The sequence below is a fragment of the Amphiprion ocellaris genome, chromosome 2, assembly GCF_022539595.1.
Source record: "Amphiprion ocellaris isolate individual 3 ecotype Okinawa chromosome 2, ASM2253959v1, whole genome shotgun sequence".
In the NCBI taxonomy this organism is placed as follows: Eukaryota; Metazoa; Chordata; class Actinopteri; family Pomacentridae; genus Amphiprion; species Amphiprion ocellaris.
The window spans coordinates 9,346,084-9,364,215 of record NC_072767.1 but is presented as its reverse complement, the minus strand read 5'-3'; the positions used below and the strand labels follow the sequence as shown (position 1 = coordinate 9,364,215).

Here is an 18,132-nt window from a genome sequence, read left to right as displayed (position 1 = left end):
ACCACCATGAAAACCAGAGAGTTGTCTATGGGTGAAAAACAAGCAATTGTGAAGCTGAAAGAAGATGGAAAATTGATCAGTTATTGCACAAACATTGGCCATTTCCAGTACAATCATTTGGACTGCCATGTCAGGGACTAAACTACGGAGGAGACACCAGAAGATGCAAACCACTCATTAGCAAGAAGAATAGGAAGGCCAGGATGGAATTTGCCAAAAAAAAAGCACAGAGATGAGCCTCAGAAATTCTGGGACAAAGTTTTATGGACTAAAAAGACAAAGATGAACCTTGACCAAAATGATGGAAAGGCTAAAGTTTGGAGAAAGAAAGGATCTGCTCATGACCGCAAACGTACAAGCTCATCTGTGAAACACAGTGGAGGTATTGTCATGGCTTGGGCTTGCACAGCTTCTTCTTGGATGGGCTTTATTGATGATGGAACACATGCTGGCAGCAGCAAAATGATCTCAGAAGTCGACGGAAACATTTTCTCTGTCAGTTTAAAGAAAGATGCAACCAAACTGATTGGGAGATCCTTCATCGTGTAGCAAGATAATGACCCAAAACACACTGCCAAAACAACAAAGGAGTTGATCAGGGGCCAGAAGTGGAAGGTTTCAGACTGGCCAAGTCAACCTTCAGACTTCAACCCTATAGAGCTGTATTTTACCTGCTACAGAAGACACTGAAGGGAGTAACCTTCCAAAACAAACTGCAGTGAAAGCCTGGAAAGGCATCACAAAAGAAGAATGCAAAAGTTTGGTGATGTCAGTGGATGCAGTTATTGCAAGCAAAGGATTTGCAACTAAATATGAAGTCTTACACACTTTAATCTATTTTAAGTCTGTCTGTTCCGATATTTTTGCTCACCTAAAAATTTGGTGTTCTGTTACAAATAATGCCATCTTCTAAGCTGTGTATCAGATCCAGATGTAAATACCTGGAAATAAAAGCTGAAATGTTGATCTCTTGTCTCATATTCATCATTTGATGTCAAACCCAAATGCTTTCATTCTACAGCAAAAATAAAGAAATTGTCTTCACTGTTCCAATTCTCTTGGAGGGGAGTGTATGTGTTTCAATCATTCCATCAAAGAAAGTTAAGAACTAGGAGGTAGGAGTTATTGGAAACTCAAGACTGCCATGATATACATGGTCTTTACAAGTGTATGTAAACTACAGTTCACAACTGTATATCCAACCTCCCCTGTATTGGCAAATGTTAGTGTTGCATTGGATCCTACTGATCACAGCATGCATAGACTAAGGCATGTCACAGAGATTAAAGAAACTACACTTGATCGTTTAAGATCATATTTTCATATTAGACTGGTTCAACTTCCCAGAAAAGGGCTTACTTTAAAAGTGTGAAGCACTTCTTTTCAGCAATGTTCCAATGACTGTTCCTGAAGGATTTGGGTATGCAGAATCCATTTTTGGAATATGCAGGATGATTTCTTGTGTTGTGAGTTATAATTAAATATTCAAAATGGCGGCTGTGATAACAATAAGGCTTTACTACAATGATAATGATCCAAGAACCACCCATTAATTCAACAATTTTGAGTAAAATTATTCACATCCAAACAAAAACACACGTATTTCAAGAAAATAATTTGACTTTTTCATTTTTGGGATTTTTCAGGATTTTGTGAAAATGTTACAAAACTGCGGGTCTTCGTGTAAACAAATAATACCATTTTATTTTTTAACAAAGTCCACAGATGATTAGGCATTGATTATTCTATAATATTAAAATATTATCTTATCTTAAAATGAACTTTATTGATATGAAATTGTTGAACACAGCACAATAAAATGCAAATTAATTTAACAAATCAAAACTCTAATTGCAATCCATGCTGGAATGCACTTCCACACAATAAGAAACTGTAAGAAAATTACGTTAGGGTTCTTATTTTTTTTACTTGCAAAAGTGGAATTTTATTACATCAGTCCTCTCTAACTTGTTCATGTTTACATGTTGGACTTTGCTTGAACATCATAGTGCTTTCTGGTGTCTGAGGACTCTTAATTGGTGGATGGCATTCTCCTTTGCGTCTCCTAATATGTGAAACTGAAGGAGGCAGTTTTTTTGATCTGTGAAGCACAAACGAGCATCACACTTGATGTATAGTACCAGTCAAAAGTTTGGACACACCTTCTCATTTAATAGTTTTTCTTTATTTTCATGACTATTTCCATTGTAGATTCTCACTGAAGGCATCAAAACTATGAATAAACGCATATGTAATTATAGAGTAAACAAAAAAGTGTGAAAAAAGTCAAAACATGTTTTATATTTTAGATTCTTTGCTTTGATTTCTGCTTTGCACACTCTCGGCATTCTCTGGATGAGCTTCATGAGGTAGTCCATATGTGTTCATTCATAGTTTTGATGCCTTCTGTGAGAATCTACAATGTAAATAGTCATGAAAATACAGGAAAACCATAAAATGACTTGTTGCATACACTTGTGAGTGCCTTCCTCAGCTACCTTAGCAGGTAGCTGTAGCCTTTGGCCAGAAGCAGATGTCGTCAGGTGGTGCACAACCATCACTGAGTGTTTCGGCCCTCAACCACAACACTCTCCAGTTGGTGGGCCAGCTTTCCTCCTCTCGCTTACTCCAAATCCAACACAAGGCGCATTCTGCCTCCTTCCCCATCCTACGAGCAGCTTGCTTCTGCCATGCCGACTTGGCTGGGAAGCCCCGGCACCCAATCTCCACTTGGAACAACTACGCCTGCCAGCCCTTGTCTCTGCACTCTTGGATAAGAGGCTGGTACTTTGGGGCCTTCCTCTCGTGGGCCTCTTCGCAGCCTTTCTCCCATGGCACTGTCAGTTTGACCACAATTATAACTTTATATATAACTTTATTAATAATTTTTCTTTGGTTGACCACAGCACAATGTCTGGCTGCAGAGTTGTTTGAACCACCTCCTGGAACTGCAACCTCCTTCCTATATCAACACTCATCTCCCAAGAGCTTGCAGTTTGAAGGATGTTGGTCTTTGTTCTTGTGGTCTTAATAGGCCTAGCTCCTTCCTTAAAGAAAGAGATCGCTCTCCTTATGACTGTGCCAGCTGACCTCTTCTTGCCTCTCTCAAGCTCTATAGTATCAGCAAGTGAGAGAAGAACTTTGTCGTGGCACCATCTATATCGCCCTTGGGTTAAAGCTGTTTTGCACCCAGACAGTATGTGTGCCAGAGTCCCCTTCTGGCTGCAGAGCTTGCAGAGTGAATCCTCTCTCAGCCCCCGTGTGTGTAGATGTGATGGCGAAGGAAGGGTGTCATATACAGACCTCAAGAGGAAGGAGATACGGTCAGGCTTCAGTCGCCACAGCTCTGGCCACGTGACCTGCACCATGTTTCGTCTGGACCTTGCATTTGCATGTCCCCAAGATTGGAAATGAGTGGAGCCAAGGCCTTGCTGATGGACGCATTGGTTGCTGACGATGTCTCGCAGCTTCAGAGACCTCACTGCCTGCTCCACAGCTGTGTTAGCAGCCCACTTGCGCCCGGACCTGATTGTGACACCTGCTTGTTTTACCAGGTCATCACTGGAATCTCTCAGGCTTAACATGACTCTGCACTTTGCCACCTTGTACTCCTCCACAACCAATGACAGGGGAAGTTGCAGCTGCCCAGACCGGATGTAAAGACCCACTGAGGGGAAACTTGGGGGAATGCCCAATCATCTTCGTAGATGCTTGTTGGTCTTCCTCTCAATGACCTCTACGACTGTCACAGGGAACTCATAGACAGTAAAGAACCAAAGGAGACAGGGGAAGAGACCATGTTGATACAACCATGTACAACCATCTTAAACTTGGCCGGAAGTAAAGATTTATCGATCCTCTTCAGTCACTCCTCAGTCTGCTTCATTGCCTGAGCAACACTGGCACCATCTGTCAGCGACGAGTTGAACCACTTCCCCAGGCACTTCATTGGATTGTCTTCGATGGATGGAATGACCTTGCCCTGAACTTGGAGACTAAACTTGCTGGTAATTCCGCCCTTCTTAATAATCAAGCGCCTGGATTTCCTTTCTTTGAACAGCATCCCTGCTCACGATATCGTCCATGAATGCTCGCAGCGCTGGCTGGACAATGCTCAACTCTGATTTAGGGCCCCGGGTTATGCCCTCTGTGGCAGATATCTGTAGGTTCATTCCCATAATGAACCAGATGGGGAAGATGGTACACCCTGTTGGAATCCCCTTTTGGAGGTCCAGCTAACTGGTGGTGAAAAGGACTGATGTAAATCTGAGTTTGAAGATAGCAAGATAGCTGGTGATCATGTCTCAGATCGCTACTGGGATGTAATAGTGGTCAAGTCCTTCTTGGATAAGGTCATGTGGGATTGACCCATAAGCGTTGAAGGTATGTCCAAACTTCTGACTGGTAGTGCACCTGTTAATGTACTGTTAATCCTATACAAAATTAATGGACTTAACCTTTAACCTTAACCCCATACCTATATATATACAGTATAGACACTGTATATGGCCATAGATGGCACAATTGATGAATTTACTCATGACTTAGTGATGGGGCCTTCTGTGTAAATAAGTAGCACCCATTAAAGCCCAGTGTTGCATTTCTGCAACATTGAAAGAAATCCCTAAAAATCACATGTATTATACTTTTAAAAAAATAATCTGAGATGTCTATCACTAAACATCTTTAAATAAATGTTGCAATTTTGCAACCGCGGGTCTCAGAATGTTAATTGCTCACAATGAATTTTCAACAATTCTTGTATGACCGCACCAATTTCCCACCAGAGCTCCCTTGGATCTTTTCCTATTACTGCTGTTGCATGGATACATATTTTTAAATGATAATTTTACAATTTTAGACTTCTACACAGAAAAAAAATTATTATATGTCGTAATACCGTCGGGTGCTAAAGTTGCATTTGATGTGTCGGTCATGTTTTCACATTCGTTGCCAAGGGCAACTTAGGGAAAATTTAGCTTGGCATATTCAGGAAATCAGTTTAGCATACCATAAACGTCCAAAAAACGCAACATACCATAAGCTGACGAGAAATGCCTTGGGATGTCTACTTTCTAGAAAATGGAACCAGTCTATATAGATTCCAGCTGCTTCATGTCACTGATGACTCTCTCACACAAAAATGTTTTTCATGGAGCTTAAAAAGGTTCTATGCTAGAACTATTACTTTTAATGTGATACATTCTTTACAGAGGCAATATGAATAGGAAACACAGCACACATTTCTTTAGTCTTGAATCAGAATGGGAGACAGAGCATTCAGCTATCAGGTTCCTCTTCTGTGGAACCAGCTCCCTGTTTGGGTTTGCTTTTAAAAATCAGCCCCAGCCTCATGGTCAAAAAAGACAAGGTAGAAGTGGTGGAGACATCCAGATGCCTTGGCATTACCCTGGACAATGACTTCAGCCTCAATCAGCACACCGTAGACATTTACAAGCCTTGTCAAAATAGGTGAATCTTCAGTCATCACCTCTCCTGTCAACCTTATTTATCCATGTATTATGAGAACATCAAACTGCCAAATAAGAATCGATTTGGCTAAACAATTTTTTTATTAATTACTGTGATCATCTAAGGTTCACAGACATGAGAGTTTAGCAGAGTTTGGTTCAATGTTACACAGTTTTTTCAATGCGCTTGACAATAAGTGTAACATTATTTCTTTGGGTATGTGTGTCTGCATGGAAGAGAAGTAATCAATATTCACTGACAGTTCCTTTCTTTTCACTGTTAAAACAGCTCTTCACAAATTTACACATGTAACATTGTGTGATTCACAAGGGATGATTAAAAAAAGAAAAGCATCCAGATAGATGCAGTTAAACTCAGCTAAACCCTGCTGTGGTTCAATACAATCAGTCCCTTCCTCAGCAGCTACCCTTAAAAGGCACATCCAACAGAGTAAATAAATAAAGTGATCTGAATTTCCAAACATGATATACTCACCTGTTCCACAAGTCATCATCCTCCCCTCCCCACCCCCAGAAGGCATTGGGAAAGCCATTGATCTTGCGAAACTGCTCCACAGTAAGTCCACTCACACCACCAAAGAACTCACTGTACGGAAGACTGGAAATTACGAAAAACACAAGTTAAATCAAGCTCAGCACAGTTCAAATCAGTCAGGGCATGTTCAAATATAAACAGCATATACGTCTACTCTCAAGTCTGTTTGTTGTTTCCGCATGTGCCATGGGACAAATTATCTGTTGCAATGAGCTTAAAATCTTGTTTCAATATTATATCTACAGTAATTTTTTCTTGACCCATTTATACATTTCAATCACACACTCACATGTACATGTATTTGTCCAACTTGGCAGCAAAGTGGCGAGGCATTTGACCACAGCCGTAGTAGTTTCGGTCATTCTCAGGAATATGGTCAACGTCATGGAAAACAAAGCAGTCCCAGTCTAAGTCCTTCATGGCCTCCAGGAATCCGACATTGAACAGCATGGCTCTGTTGAAGGGCTGGCTTCCACTCTAAACATAGATACATGTTCAGTGATCCTGGTGTTGCCATTACCAGAGTTTGTAGGTATTTTGCCCAATGTACAATATTCCCATAACTTTAAACATTTCTCATGACCAAATGTATGGTTATCTATGGTTACTAAGTCTATTTCCTAAATTAACAACAATAATTAAAATCCAATATTTCACATGAATTTGCATGTTGTGACAATGTCAAAAATATTGATATTGGAAAATTATTGTTATTAATACTGTGATATTGTTCTCAGCCATATAAAACAGTCCTATATAAATACTGTATATTACAAATAAATGGGGAAAATTGTTTGATTAAAAAAATTGCGCACAAACCAAAAAATTGAAAACCGTACATTAAAACTGCACTGTTCCAAATTAGATCATGAATTTCGTATCTGAAATAGGCATTTCTAAAGTGGCAGAATAGAGGTGCAGTGCAGAAGATCAGCTGGATATGTTAAGTGTGGGTCTGAAGATGTTTTATACAAGGTAGAAACATGTCAAACACCATTTATAATGGTCCCCGAATCCCTTAAACTGTGTCAAAATGGTAACCTTTCAACTTCAACTGTTTATAGGGAAGAGGAACACGTCACAGAGAGCCAAATTTAGCAAGTAGGATGGTGGGAAGTGATGACTGTGTTGCTGCAAACAAAACAAAATAAAAAATACCTATGTGTGGTCACTGTGCTGTAACAGGGCACACAGTACTGTGTGATTGGAGTACCCACATGCCATAGTGCCACATTTCAGGTTGTTTGTGCAGAAGGTTGTCTGTCAGACACCTCAGGACATTACAGCAGAACCTTACCTTGACAGTTTGACTCTGGGGGAGTACACAATACAGTGAATGTGGAGGAAAATAGCAAGCATATTCCTGGTGCACTCCTGTCCTGATGCACCTTGTCTGATCTTGGAGATTTCAGCTCTTCCACTGCTTCTTCTCTCAATGGAAGCCCCAGACTCACAAGTTATGGTTCTCTGTCATAGTTTAATCCAAATTCCAAAAACTTTTTGTCTCGTGGCAGCAACTCAAGTTGATGAGAACTTCTTGATCACACAATGTATCACCACCACCACAGTAGCACGGTCACTGAACAAATGAGTCGCACTTTAATGATAGCTACCAGAGTCTTCACAGCCTGTCAGTTTGGGAAGTCTCACTCAAGGCTTGCATGTGCTTATATTTTTAGTGATCTGGCTCATATGGTGTACAGTTCGCATGAAAATAAGTATAAATGACTCTATCTAGTTGAGTTTCACATATTGAATAGGTCATCAGCCTCTGCACCTTATTTGAAGTAATTTCAAAGTGATCCTATACACACTTCACGTAACTGTAAAGACAAAGACAGAAGTTTTATATAAAATCATTTTTTATCATTTATTCTATCAATTACATTCTTCCTGGTGCGTTACTAAGTTACATCATGGAGAGACTCACTCTCAAATATGTAAAGTTTCCAGGTTAAGCAAGAGACAAGGAAGTGCTTTTCAAGACCTGGAAAGCAATTTCTAAAACTCCACCTTTTTCAGGTTTTTGATGACTGCGCATATAGAAATAAAGAAATCATACAACCAACAGACTGTACCTGCTCAATGACGTAGAAGGCAAACTGCAGCCGCTGTCTCTGTAGCATGGGGATGAGGTGTTGGAAGAGGATAGGGAGATGTTCGTGACGGTTTCTAAATGGTATTAGGATAGCCACCTATAGATAGTAAAATAAGAATGAACACATACTTCTGATCTGTATTTACTGACTCCACGAAGCTGCTCAATGTTTGTTTGCTTTTGCCCTGTTCTCATCTTTTCTCTCTGCCCTCCTCTAACCCCAGCTGGTCAAGCAGCTAGCCACCCCCCTTTTGAAGGCATTTATCTGTATAATGACATTATATTTGTGTGTCATTGCTAGATATATTATTACTTGGATATGAAAATGTAAAAACCCACCTTCCAACGAGGTCTGCAGTCCTTTGGTTTCCAATGGCCCCCAAACTCAATGTCAAAAAGCTTGGAGAACTTCATTTCTATCTCCTCCATAGGGATCTCTGTCATGTTAACTTCCATAAGGCCCTCTGTGGAAAGTTTTATAACTGAGTAGGTATCCCACCAGCACATCAGCATCAATATTAAACAGCAACTCAATGTATCATTTTACAGAAGTACAGAGAGAAACAAAAGCCTTGAATGATTTACTGATGTCACTGGCCCCCTGAGAAAACTTTTCTGGTCTTAAGTATCACTCTACTCACTCATAGAAGGTAATCGTTCTGGACAGGGGAGGTTCTGGGCATAGGTGAAGTTTTCAGGGAGGTACGTGGTTGGTTGGGCCAGGTATTCACTAGAGTTACTGCCATCAGGATAGTCTGCAGCAAAAACAACCATGATCAGGCATAACTGAACATTGATTACTAAATAATTGCATACTTGGAAAACAATGCAAACTGGATGTGTTTTTATACTTAGAAAACATCGCTGTGACTTTAATGCCTTCAAATTACAGATGCATTTTTCATGTTTGTGATTTGGGGTACTTTATCTTGGCATAGTACAAATGTTGTCGCTTCCTGATCTTGAATTAAAGCTGTTTTCTGAGCTTATGTGATCACTGCAGTTCAGAATTTCTGGTGGTCATACCCACTAGAGATGTTACTCTGCCTGGCTGAGAAAACAGAGAAACGGAGCCAAGAAGATGAGGTCGGACAACACGCACACCAGACAGTGTCTTTTTGACTCCCCAGGGCTATAAAAGCCATGTTGTAAGCCTGAGCTGGACTTGCTCTTTACACCCTGCATTGTTTACACTATTGTATATGCTGCTGTGACAAAGAGAACTATCAAACAAATGTCCAATGACAATGAAGAATCTGTCTATCTACAGTGATTATTAGACTGATATGGAGTTAGTGGTCTTAATAATTAAATTGATTAAAATACACATTACTGATAAGGCAGAAAACGAAGGACATGAATGCATATGCAACATGCAAATGTATTGTAGATTAGCTGTAGTAAAGAAGAGGATAGGGAGATGTTCGTGACCATTAGATGAAGCCTCTTACTGATTAATCTGATAAGAGTTAGATGTATTTTTGCTGACCACCCACAAGGATTGTATTAAATAAGGTCAATAACTGCTAACTGTGACAGTCTTTTGAACTAACCATGCAAAGGTTCTAAAAAGGTGTATGACTGCTTTTCAGGTTAGCTACATGCCTGAGAATCATGCTAATGCTAAACTAGGATTTTCAAATGCTAACACAGACCAGGAGTTGAGTATCTGTCAGCAGAGAGCAACTGTAGCTGCTAACGTTCAAAAGAAGTAGGACTCCACTTTCACATTTCCAACAAAATACAAATAAAAAGTGATGGAGGGTATTTGCAACTCTCTGCTCGGGGTTTGAGTGCATTTTAGAGTGGCAGTAAGTACTGACAGGTTTCCTGGACTGATAAAGTTGCTGCATCAGTATTTGTGGACATATGTTTCAGATAAGCGACTGTTTCCAGCAGCTGTGCCAGTGTTGACTACAGCGAACAAGTCACTCCATCATGTACAGCGGTTATGAGGATTATTTTTATTATATCAAACTGTTGTGAAGAGGTTATTATTGTTACAGGTTATTTACTGTGGAAGACTGCAGCTTGTTCACCGTGTTTCACACTTTGGATTTTGCAGGGCCAATGGCGAAATAATAATTTTAAATGATGACAATATTCTTTGTTACTAAATTTACAATTCAGTAACCAGTGAATATCTTATTCGTTCATCAAATTCAAAATATAGCCAAGCTGATTTTATGAGGAAAATTAAATGTGAGCATTAAAAAACCCTACAGAGAATCCAGTGCTGTACAGAAAATTACTAGAAATGTACAATGTGGCTCAGTGTGTCAAGAACTATAACTAGGAGTACATATGATGTATGATTGCCCATACAGTGAAAAGTGTATGTATTGCTTACCTGTCCCATTGAGTGTACTGTTTTTGTTGGTGTACAATCTGATCATCTGGCCAATGGTCCTCACATTGTCCCTCAACATGATGCCTTGAGCCTGCACCATGAAGAAGTATGTGTTGGCTGACGGAAAAAAAAGAGGAAAAGTAACTTTAGTCTGACTTTGACAATACTCATATTTGTTTTACTGTAGCACTGCAAAAATTATTGCATGCTCTCACCTTCTGTTAAACACAATTTAACAAGAAGGTGCTTCAGTTTCATCACCACATTTGTGCCCTTTGCCATCTGTCTTGTGTTTCCCTGTCCCTTTCTGTATTTAGCTCTGGAGCTGCATGTTTGTGATCAGTTGCTGATCTTAACAACCATTCAGTGTTTGATGTTTCTCAGAGCACATCTTTTCTTTCTCTGCTCAACTGTCACTCCGCTCACTCCAAGTCTGGTTATTCAGAGGTTCCTTCCTATTAAACAGAAGTTTTTTTCTCCCACTGCTTGAGTCAAGTGCTTGCTCAAGGAGGAATTGCTGGGTTGCTCTCTATAAAGCCATTTTCAGACATGGGATATGGAACACTGATGGTCTCATCAATCTGTGCTATTTGTCATTCACTTGAGGTTTGACAGGACATCACATGATGTACAGTAAAAAGTACCACATTGGCAGACTAAAATCTAAATGAAATGAATAAACTAACACTGTCTGATTTCTGAAAGTAAAGCTCAGGACTGAGTGTAACATGCCATTACATTCTGGTCAGTTCTGCATCTATACATCTGTCCACTATCTATACACCACTTTATCCTCTGTGGGGTCACATGGAGGCTGGAGTCTATCCCAGCTGACTTAGGGTGAAGGCAGGGGACACCTGGACAGGTCACCAGTCTATCACAGGGCCACATAGAGACAAACAATCACATTCACACGTACAGACAATTTAGAGTTACTAATGATTAACCGCAGCATGTCTTTCAACTGTGGGAGGAAGCCGGAGCAACTGGTGAGACCAATGACAGACACCTGTGTTCCAGCAGCTTCTACTTAGTTGCAGATCTGCTTTTATTCAGCAGGTGATAGCTTGTGTTTTCCACCTGATTGGGGCAGTGATACAACTGAACCATGCACAGATGATTTTTGGGATTTTAAGTTGCTCTGAAATGGCTCCAAGTGATTTTCCTGTTCCTTGTTCAGGTCAATGATTTGCTTTTTCAGATCTTTGCTGATCTCCTCAGACTTTCACACTGTAGCGTTTGAGGCTGAGCCTGAGAGGTTCAGCAGTGACAGCAACTGTAGTCAATCATAATCACTCATAAGAAGTTCAGAGGCCATGCTACTAAGAAAATTTGAATAACATAACTTTCTACATCACCAAAACTGATAATGCAAGTTGTATGTATAATTTTGACCCAGCAGATTTTTTCATATCACATCATCTAGGGAAGAACCAAAATCCATAATTGTTTGGGGTTTTTTTGACAAAGTTCTGATCACAACTCTGTTTAGGGTTTTGTATGTTTTCTCTAATCTTTAATTTTTGGCAAGCAATGGATTCATAGCAACATTTGCTGAAATGAAACCATGTGATAAGCTTAGTGGGACAAACCACTATTGGTGGAACTGTTTATAACTTGTAGACATTTGATAGGTGAGCTTGAATATATGCGGCTGGCTGGAAGCCAAAAGGTTGGAAAACAAATTAATCTTTTGTCTGTTGTATTCAAAAAGCTTATGTTCATGTGTAAAATGTTCAACTTCAAAGTAACTACAAACTAAAGCTATGACATAAGTACAAGTGGAACAGAATTACTTCTGTCTGAAATGTAGTGGAACTGAAGTAACATAAAATAGAATTAATAAAGTGAAGCACAAGTACCTCAAAACTGAAGGCTACTTGAGTGCAGTACTTGAGTAAATATACTTAGTTAATTTCTATCATTGGAAATTCATATATTTTTTTTAAACACATGAAGATGCATTTATCATTAAAGTGTGCCATTCAAGACAGTCAATAACAACAGATGTTCAAAGATGTATTAGCATGTAAGGTGATTGATTCTCAATGTCACAACTACAACTGATGCATTGGAGTCTCCTGCAGCGGCAAATCCTAGAGGAAACACTGCACGGTGAATTCTTCTTTACTGCTTTACTGTTTTCCACTGTTCTGATGGGCCTTTATTTGTAATGCACATGCAAAGAAACATTACAAAGAAGTCTGGTAAACTTGCTAACAAGCTATGTTTTCAAAGCTGAGCCTGTTAGATGAGACTATCCTGTGCTGCACTGCAACTTTTCCTCACAGTGGATGTTTCAAATTGAGCTTCATTTTCTTGGTACAAGTGAGTAAATAAAATCATTCAAAACACAAACTACTTGTGATCATTTGCCTCTATTGGCACAATAATTACAATCTACTACATCCATGGTATCATTTACAACTATATACTACTTAGCTAGATGTTTAGCTGGCAATATGCTCACAATGAAGCAACAATTCATTTTGCCTACTTCTTGCACTGAAAGGAGTAACTGCACTGGCTCAAGAATTTATGATCATGTGTCCTACGTGTAGACTTTTCTGAGGCGAGCTGCCCAGGTACAAGAGTATGTCAAGAACTTCTGTCTCACCCGGAAACAAGAGGTGTACCTCCCATTTTGGGGTATACCTGTATACCATACTACATTTAAATCACTGTCCATAAAAACTCAAATGTTTGATGCAATCAATGAAAAAAAGAGAAGACGGCTTCAAGTTGGTGTGCTGTTGCTCCAGACAATGCACTCATCCACACAGCACAGGGGGCAGAAGCAGCCAAATGTGACTTTGAACTGTTGCTCCATGCACCTTACTGACCAGACCTGACACCATTGGACTTTGGTTTCCCAAACTGAAATCCCACTTAGGCGGTCACAATTTTCAGAGTGATGATGATGACATTCATCCTGCTGAGGAGTATTTGGAGGCTTAAGATGTGACCTTCTTCCATGAAGAAACAGAGAAGCTTGAACATTGGTGGACTATGTGCACTGACATTAAAGGAGGGCCGTGAACTTTTTGAAGTAACCTCATACATTAATGGCAGCTAAAGTATATTATGTGATCCATTTGCACTTCTCAATCCACTCCAGGAGAACAACGCCATCCATGCTCACTTAACTAGTAGGCAATTTCATATAATGTTGACACCTCTTTTGTGGAGTTAAACAATGAGAATAAATGCAGAAGAAAAAAGAAAAAAAAAGAAACTAGCAGGCAATTTTCCCCCACGTATCTGTCTAGAGAAAAACATATATGCTCTGCTTAGAAACAGAGATGTTCTCTGGCATTGCATTGCATGGGCTTATCAGCGGTCCTTGTTTTGTCCTTCTTAAGATCTGCTGCGAGGTGGATGGCTGCTTCAACCATAGTTTGACTCATTGGATATGGGATGCAGGTATAAGCAACCACTCATGTTAGTCCGCTTTATCTGCTATATGTGTTGTTATCGTTCTCGGTATTATGGGAAACAACAACAATCTCCAAGCAGCAGCCTACTACACAAAAAAATTCAAGTTTTGCTGAAGATTTGGATCATGCAGTAGGGCAGTCCTGCTATTTTTTTGCATTGGATTTTAATGACAGCGTTCATCACCCTGCACGTAACTGTTCCACCACAACAATTCTACAAGTCAATATTTTGAGTAAACACCGAAGCCGGCGTTCTTCGCTTTGCACTGCCTATGACAACTAACTGGTTTAAAGAAGTACAAACAAGCCAGAGTGTTTTTTCCCGTCTACACCAGAATGATACTGGGGTGCAGCCAGACCATTACGTACTACAGAATGGACTGGCAAAGTGAGACTACTTCAAGTAACTTACATCTGGTGAAGAAGTATGTCATGTGCTGTTAAACTAAGGTTGCAGAAGCTACAGAGCAAAAATAAAATTTAAAAAAAGATTACCATGCTCAGTTATTCAGGTTCTGTTGGCAGGTGCAGTCCAACCCTATGGAGTTAGGCAGATAAATATATAAATTATGTAACTATCACAAAGTACTTTAAATTATTTGCAGTTTGCATTTGCAAGTATTTGCATTATCATCATTATAATTATTATATCAAATGAATCCAATTTCTTAGTGGGTAAAGGTGCTGGAGAGAAAGAGAAGAAAAAAATATATATATAGAGATTTTTTTTTCATTCTAGTACTTCGGCTTGGCCATGGGAAAAATGCTAAATAATGCTCCTATACTTAAGGTTACAGCCTCCATATTGCACCTAACCTACATATAGAAATTTTATAGGCACAGGTATTGTGTCCTGATGTATAAGCTATTTTGAAGTTAGCCATGTTGGGAAAGTTTTGCTATTTCCAGCACAAAAACTCCAACAAACTGCTCCCAGAAAAGCAACATCATATTTGGTCTGTGTCATTTCAGGACTTTTGTGACATAAAATTATCAGAATTTTGACTTTACATTTAATGCTGTTGCCATGAAGAAGCTAGCACCACCTGCTGGCAAAAGTAAGTTTGCTTAACAGTTTAACCAGATCCTCTTCAATTTTGGTCAGAAAAGGGTTAACACCTTCATGATACTGTATTATCAAGCCAGTGAATTTTAGAAAAGCAGCTCAGTTTTAATGTAACACGGTTTCTAATGCAACATGAAGATGTTATTCAGATTTTAAAAATGCACAAAACCCGTGAAACATGTCAGAAGTGGTGAAAGTATATTTTTTATGCAACTCAAAAGAAGTGATACATGCATTACATGTCAACCACCACAAAGCCCAGCCAGGAAACGGATTTGTTCCTGCTGTGAGGTGAGGGTTGGTCATGAAAGTGTGTGAGGGTTGATCTTTGCTGCTTGAATAGCACAATAATCTACAACTCTTAAAAGACATAGCGTAGAAAAAAGCTGCTTGTCATTAACTTATGTCCTCCACTATAGCCTAAGCCATTACAACAGATTTCACAGGCTCCTGCAGGTTAAACTGGGCTACTCAAACACTTATAGTACTGATTAATTCAGTCTAAGTACAGCTCGACCAATTTACCGACCCACCTATCGCATATTTATTTGTGTCAACATATACGTTGTCCACCACTAAAGCTTACTTTAAAAGAACATAATGCAGACAAATAGGCTTGGTGTCATCACATAGTTTATCAAGTAGAGTGTGCTCCAACTCCACTGTCTGCAGTACTCTCAGCCACACAGTATTTCAGTATAGCCAGTAACTCAGTAGACTGAAATGTTCGCATCTGAGCATTTTCTGTCTCTAATTGTGCAGCTAGCCTGCTGAGTTTTGATTTTATCTTATGGTGGCACTTAGCTGGTGAGATGCAATGCTGGAAAGTAAAAAAAAAAAAAATGTCTTCATCCTTTCATCTGTTAACAACTGTTTCACTTACGATGTTACACAGCTTACAAACCATGTAACTGTGAGCTACCTTCATAGCTTGACAGTAGAGTGGACGCATGGAAGCCCATTTTACCTACTCATAACATTAGTAGGAGCCCAGCCCATGTAATTAGCAATGCTAATATTGCATGTATAAACTGTTCAGGACCTGCAGTTTGATATGCCATCTAAACCAAACAATTCCATTCACTGGATTCACGAACGCTAAATATTAAGTCTGATTTTCCACCAGAAAAGTAGAAAGTTTCCCCGTGGGTCATTCCATCTCAAATGACAAGGTTTTTACAACAATTCCTGTTCAACCATCTCTTACATGCCTGAATTTATCATTATAGATATGTATGAATAAGTATGTGAATTTTACACTGATATATTAAGTACTTTTCAGGATAAAATTTTGTTTAAAATTGCCCGTCATCCTGGGCACATTATTTCGTGCGTTGAAATTTGCTTGAATGACAATATCTCAGGAACTATTAAAGCTAAAGTCTGAAATTTTCTTAAAGACGGTGCTTAAGACTTGCTATAAATAAAACAAATAAACCAAAAACACTTGCTAACCTTCCAACATTACAGCTAAAAATAAGAAATAAGTCTCCATTCAAAAACAGTGTCTGCAATAATGGTCTGTTCCTTTTACGGTAATTATATAATATGTATCGTCCTCCACAGGGGATGGCCTATGGCAAGAAGACTTTAGCAGCCAGATAGAGCATCTTCAAAGTATGTAATCAGATGGCATCAGTCTGCTTTTGTCCAGAGTACACAGGTCAGCTCAGCTGAACTCTAGGTGATCTATCGGTTTGCTTCACACACCCCCATCTGACGTGGACAGCATGGCATATAGTTCTGCATTGCCTGTGAATCATGGGAATCCTTCTATTTCATGCTCAACTCACCATGGAGTCAGGACTTTGGTTTGAGAACCTAATTTTCATGGTTTTTGGGTTTAGTTATAAAATGTCTTCAAACAGATTTAACATTCAAGCCACTGCTATATATCGGGGGAAAAAAAATCCATACTTTTCTACACATCCACAAAGCCTACATTTAGTAGTTTGTCAAACTTTGCAAACATTTCCACCCCTAGGCCTGAGTTCTGAAATCAATTTCTCAGCTGGGCACTAGATGTAACACCGGCTAAGAAATCCGGCATTCAGAAATTTCACAATCCTAGCTTGATCCTAAGAAGATGGTTAGCTTCTCTTGACGATACGCTTTGCACACATTATTTTGCTGCAGTTCAGATCATGTGCAATGTACTGAGGGGTGACAAAAAACAGCATAAAAAAATTACAAAGGAGCTGTGCCCTCACAAGCCTCGGCTTAGCAGCTTCAACACTCATTGTCAGAGATTTATCATGTGTTAAAGTCTTCTGGAGGATGAATTAGCATTCCTCCCAGGCATGTGCCATCATTTAGTGTTTTCAGGTACTGTTTAGCAATTGATCAAAGTCTGTCTGACAATTTGGTGAGTCCTCATGTTCTACACAGAAAAATCTGCACTTGTTATGCTTCTCCACTCCTTTTTTCATCTTTGTCACTCATCCCTATGTTTCTCCATTACACAACAGTACAAATGCTGTCAATGCATATCTGACGAGTCATGCATCTGTTCTCATACCACAGAAACTTCAGTACACTATTCCACTAAAAAGTGGACATTGCTCTAAAATCTATGGATAATGGCTGACATATAAAATAGATACAAAGCATTGTGCATATCTGACTAGTAGATGCGTTTCCTTTATAACTTTGGCAAAAAATTAGGCCTGTGGTCTTGAAAGAAAAAGCCACTGCTAAATGCAGATTCATTAAGACCCCAATTAACCTTACTATGAGCGTTGATGCAACACTGTTCACACAAAAAATATTTGGTAATTGTATCTTTGCAAGAGCAATACTTCAGTGACATGGTGAAGACTGTACTGATTAAATGTACTTAGTGGTGAGTGTACAAGCATATAGGGTATTATCTATGATCATGAGTTTGAAGTTATTTTGCCATACTGCTCTAAGTGCTAAAGTAACTAGTCCTCTAATGAAATACTTCTGCACTTTTTAAAGGTAAAAGTGTTTTGTTACTTCCACCTGTGGCAGTAGATTACAGTACAGTACTGGGTAAATCTTGCTTACACTTACAGGACCAAAACATATCACTTTGCTTTTATTAATTTTAATTTACAACTTACTGCTGCACAATACTAAAAGCAAAAGCACAATACCAAAAACACTAAGTAACACAGTCCAGACTTGGAAC

The 18,132-nt window shown here is 39.3% G+C and overlaps 1 protein-coding gene across 2 annotated transcripts in view; it reads right to left on the bottom strand.

Annotated features, from left to right (window-relative positions):
- The window catches only part of b4galt6 (UDP-Gal:betaGlcNAc beta 1,4- galactosyltransferase, polypeptide 6), a 30,039-nt gene that overhangs the window by 10,154 nt on the left and 1,753 nt on the right, over positions 1-18,132 (bottom strand). Inside the window, exons 2-8 of one of the 2 annotated variants that reach the window (XM_055014023.1) lie at positions 14,408-14,450; positions 10,476-10,592; positions 8,767-8,880; positions 8,465-8,589; positions 8,106-8,222; positions 6,317-6,504; positions 5,968-6,090 (exon numbers count right to left, since the gene is read on the bottom strand). In XM_055014023.1, coding sequence (XP_054869998.1) covers positions 5,968-6,090; positions 6,317-6,504; positions 8,106-8,222; positions 8,465-8,589; positions 8,767-8,880; positions 10,476-10,575 — 767 coding nt within the window. In that variant the 5' untranslated portion in view covers positions 10,576-10,592; positions 14,408-14,450. The remainder of the gene's footprint in view (positions 1-5,967; positions 6,091-6,316; positions 6,505-8,105; positions 8,223-8,464; positions 8,590-8,766; positions 8,881-10,475; positions 10,593-14,407; positions 14,451-18,132) is intronic. The other variant, XM_023271877.3, reaches the window with a different exon arrangement.